This window comes from Octopus bimaculoides, chromosome 2 (genome assembly GCF_001194135.2).
Source record: "Octopus bimaculoides isolate UCB-OBI-ISO-001 chromosome 2, ASM119413v2, whole genome shotgun sequence".
NCBI lineage: Eukaryota > Metazoa > Mollusca > Cephalopoda > Octopoda > Octopodidae > Octopus > Octopus bimaculoides.
In genome coordinates, this window is record NC_068982.1 from 5,009,499 (window position 1) to 5,014,609 (window position 5,111).

General features: G+C 32.8%; 1 protein-coding gene across 1 annotated transcript in view; it reads right to left on the reverse strand.

Moving 5' to 3' along the window:
• LOC106868897 (neuronal calcium sensor 1) overlaps nt 1–5,111 on the reverse strand; it is a 324,871-nt gene that overhangs the window by 157,643 nt on the left and 162,117 nt on the right. Inside the window, exon 2 of the mRNA XM_014914360.2 lies at nt 230–254. Coding sequence (XP_014769846.1) covers nt 230–254 — 25 coding nt within the window. The remainder of the gene's footprint in view (nt 1–229; nt 255–5,111) is intronic.

Below are 5,111 nucleotides of genomic sequence, written 5' to 3' on the forward strand. Positions count from 1 at the left end.
ATATATATATATATATATATATATATATATATATATATATACACACAGACGCGTGTGCGCACACACACAAACACAAGTAAGCAATCTATTTTACTGGTTTTGCATCTAATAAATATCATTAAAAGATATTCATAAAAGCAGAAGATATATTCAGTATTTGAAAAAAAAAAACACTGAAAAGAAAACTGGTCACAATAGAGGCCAAACAAATTTATGATTGTCATCTTACCATTGTTGTATTTCCTCTTCTGAAACTGTAAAGAAAAGAGAAAAAAAGACAAGAAAAGAATTAGATATAATAGAATTCAAAGCATGTAAATTTTGTGTGAATGTGTGTAAGTGATATGAAATGCAAAACAAGAAAACAAGTTTTGGGTGAACAAGTAATGAATAAAGAAGGATAACAGAAATAGAGCACTTGGTGATAATTATAAAACATACTTGTAGTTTAAATGGAAAGACAAGCTTGATACTAATTATTCTAACAATAACTGACCTGGAAAAAAAAAATGTAATTCTGTAAAAGGTTTTATTCTTTTCCAAGATAATTACTTAGGAGCAGGCATTGCTGTGTGGTAAGAAGTTTGCTTCCCAGCAACATGGTTCCAAGTTCAGTCCCACTATGTAGCATTTTGGGCAAGTGTCTTCTACTATAGCCTTGGGCAGACTAAAGATTCGTGAGTGGATTTGGTAGACAGAAACTGAAAGAAGCCCACGATAAATTACCTGCCTCTGGATACTTTCTAACAAAGACGGTACCCACACAGGTAATCTCCAGGAGCGCCTTCGGATTTAACTATCCCATGGTTGCTTAAACACTTCCAGCCTACCACTTGAATGTTTAAACAATCCTAACTTATACCTACATATATATATATATATATATATATATATATATATATATATATATATATATATATATATATATACACACACATATATGCCCAAGGTACCATGCAGTGAGATTGAACTCAGAACCATGTGATTGGGAAGCAAGCTGCTTGCCACACAGCCACAATGTTTCTACCAGTTCAACACTCAATAATGAGAATGAGATGGGAGGATTACACTTGAAGTCTATTTTCTATGGAAATAGCTTAAAGACAATTTCAGACGAATCAATAGGAATCACAACAAACCCCTCTTCATTTTCTCGTAATGTTGGATCCTGTGTTAGATATGACAAAAACATCATCTAATTGAAAACATTCATGTGTTAACTATTGAAGACAGTGTCCAGTTCAATGTTTGATTTCGGTTCGAATCACTAGACCACGTTATAGATTATAAATGTTGAAGAATGTCTGAAGCGAAACTTTGAAATAACCAGTTTATGACAAGAGTAATCAGCATGGCTTAGATAAACTGACCCTGAAATTGATCAGAAAGCCATAAAAGTGAGGGGTGGGGGCGGGTGAAAAAAAAAAAAACAAGAAGAATCATGAAGCAACAGTTGATAATAATAGAAACATAGTAAGGCAGAAAATAATGAAGATGATGATGATGATGATGATGTGGAGGAGGTGGAAGGAAGTAAATTAAGTAATCATACTACATACCATGACACCCACACTCAAACAACTGTTGGTATGTATGTATGTATGTATGTATGTATGTACGTATATATATATATATATATATATATATATATATATATATATACACACATACACACACACATACATACATACATACAGACACATGCACACACAGTCACACAAATATATATTTGTATATATATATATTTGTATACATATATATATATATATATATATATATATATATATATATATATATATATATATACATATACATATATGAAATGTATATATACACACACACAGACACACACACAAATATATATTTGTATGTATATATATATTATATATATATATATGTATATATATATACACACACACATATATATACACACAAACACACATACATATACACACACACACATACATATACACACACATATGTATATATATACGCACACACATACACACACACATATACACACACACAAGCATATATACATCAAATGAAGGTTAGTTAATGAACTAGTGAGTCACAATCAAAGTAAAGAACTAAATGTGTTAAATCACAGAAGATTAACGATGTTTTGCGTTATTTACATCTAATGACAAGCTGCAGTGCGTTTCAATCTAATGGTATTGGCAAATGGATGCAAAATTAGGGTGTTAATTGCTGAGTATATACATTGGAAATGGAAGGTTTCATGTAAAACTCCACTAGAACATTCCCCTTAGGAATTTGTGAATTCATTTCTTCTTCATTTCTGTAACATTGTCCAGAGTAGTGGCTCTGAACCAGGATCCATGAGACCCTTGGGCCCACATAAGCAAAATAGAAAATTGGGAATTCTTGGTAGTATTTTAACCCTTCAGTATTCAGATTTATTCTGTCAAATGCAATGTTTTTTTTTTTTTATTCACTTTGCTTGTAATTAATCACACATAATTTTGAAACTTTGAAAAATGTTGATGATGTGATTGTTTATTTTATAATAACATTGAAGGGTAAGTGTGATAGGCTAGATCTGGCTGGTGTTGAACATAAAACAGGTAGCATATTTAGGCCAGATATGGCCAGCTCAAATGCTAAAGGATTAAGGGTTCAAGAATAAAATGTTTTAGATGCATTTGTTACAAGAAACAATTAGTGTTTTTTTTCTGCAATGTTTTCCACATGCTTCCAGCCACTGGAACATGTTCTTTCAGAGAGTGAAATTGCAAACCTATGCAAGTGAATGGGTGAAAAACAAAAGAGGAATTTTGAAAGGAGTCTCTTTAAAACTACTTATTAAACAGCGAATGGCTATGGGAGTCCAGCAGAACAGGATAGTAATCAAAGGATTCTTTGAAAATTGCTTGAGGACACAAGACACATTATAAAAACCTGTCTAGATACACGAGTACTTAGAGAGCGCAAACCTCTGCCAAGGCAACACCAATGTCCAAAGATTAGCCAGAGATGATTTTTAAAATGAAAATACCTGAAATAAACTCGACTGATCTCACAAACGAGAATACTAAAAATGAATCTGACATCTCTCAAAAATTAAGTAAAAAAACAAGAAAAAATTATCTAGAATCTTTGTCCAGTACCAGATTGATCCCAAAATCTAATCAGTTTGTGCCAGTCACGAGGCTAAACATCCCTGAAAGTTTCATCTGAATCTATCCAGTAGTTCTTGAGATATCTTGTCCATGGATAAACAAACAAACATAACTGAAAACAATACCCCCCGCATTCACTAAGGTGGAGGTTATAATGCATTGTATTCTTGGAAGCTATTTTAATAAATTACTGGTACATTGACTGCTTGTTTTTCTTGTTCTATTCAGTGTTATTCTGTACTGTGAAACAAGGTGTACACATCTGTCTATTACTCATGCTGCTGTCTGAAATCTATACATTCTCTATTCTACAAAACAAGATTGAAACAACACCTAACACACTAGTTCTTTACTAGTGGAACTAACTACTGAGAATGTGTTATTAAATGTAAATCCGTTTTTCTTGTTTATTGAAGTAACAGTGTGTCTAATGAGCACTATCTCTGTGGTCAGATAAGAAGGGCACCCAAATGCTGATGTAATTTTAACATAGGGTTGAAAGCAGTCTGGCTAAGTGCTGGGGGGGGGGGTGATGGAGATAAAATAAATCACTGCAGACAGTGCCACAGCTTGGCCATTGTCCAATGATTAAAACCAGAATATGTGGTTATAAAAGTTTAATGAAGTTGTGTAAATAGATTATTGTTTATTATTGTATCAGCCACACGTTTGACGTAATTTTCTTTAACATTAATTTATTCTGAACAGAAGCAAAGATAGCTGAGACAGTACATCAGTTTAAATTGGCAAAATGGTTCCATCTTTCATTTCACTTCTCATGGATTCTAGTTTTGGTTTTTGGTTACAATTCATGTTGGCAATAACCTCAGAAAAAATTGCATGACACAATTTCCTATTTCCATCTCCTTTTCCATAATATAAGGCCCTTGTAGAAAACTATAGTTTATATTCATTACTTGCACAGGGTGTGAGCATGCTTTTCATCTTTTCTGGGTTGATCAAATCATTACAAGTTATAACCTGGGGTAGGGGATGAGGTGGTAGTTCAGTCAATGAATGAACTCTCTCTCTCTTTACTGAAAAAAGTGTAGCATTGTGTCTGGTTAAAATTCTTTTCTTATTATCATAATAGAGAAAGTAGAAAGAGCATGATTTTGAATTTACTTTCAATGAGAATGAGTGACTTTCTAGCTGAAGTTAGGTATGTTACATTGAAATATTAATAGAAATATTATTTCCAACATAAATGTTAAGTCAATATTGATTTTTTTTTTCGATTCAGTCCAGTGGGTGATAGCTAACTAATCAATAAACACAATCCACACTTGATATATTTCACATACAAAAAAATCAACAGTTGCTTGTCATCATTATCTTCAAATCATTGTTTGGTAAATTTTTTTTTTCAGATATTTTTTCTTTTTTTAGTGTGGTAGATATTTCAAGCAGAGGTAACTGATAAAGGGTTCTATCTTGGGGAAAGTTAACTTATTCTAATCAATCAAACTAAAATATGTTCTGAGTTGGTCATTATTTACATTTGACGGATATTTGTCCTCATCTTGTTTGTTGTTAACACAACATTTTGGTTGATATACCCTCCAGCTTTCATCAGATGTCTTGGGGGAATTTCGAACCTGGGTTCTCATTCCTAAGGTATTTTTTCGATGTTATTATTATTATTATTATTATTCAGGTTACTGCCTGCAATAGAACTCAGAATCTCGGTGTTAGTAGCCTGCACTCTTAACCGCTACGCCATATGCCCATGGGTGTACGTGGTTAAGAGCACAGGCTACTAACCCCAAGATTCTGAGTTTGATTCCAGGCAATGACCTGAATAATAATAATAATGATAATAATAATAATAATAATAATAATAATATCGAAAAATACCTTAGGAAGGAGAACCCAGGTTCGAAATTTCCCCAAGACACCTGGTGAAGGCTGGAGGGTATATCAGCCGAAACGTTGTGTTAACAACAAACAAGATGAGGACAAATATCC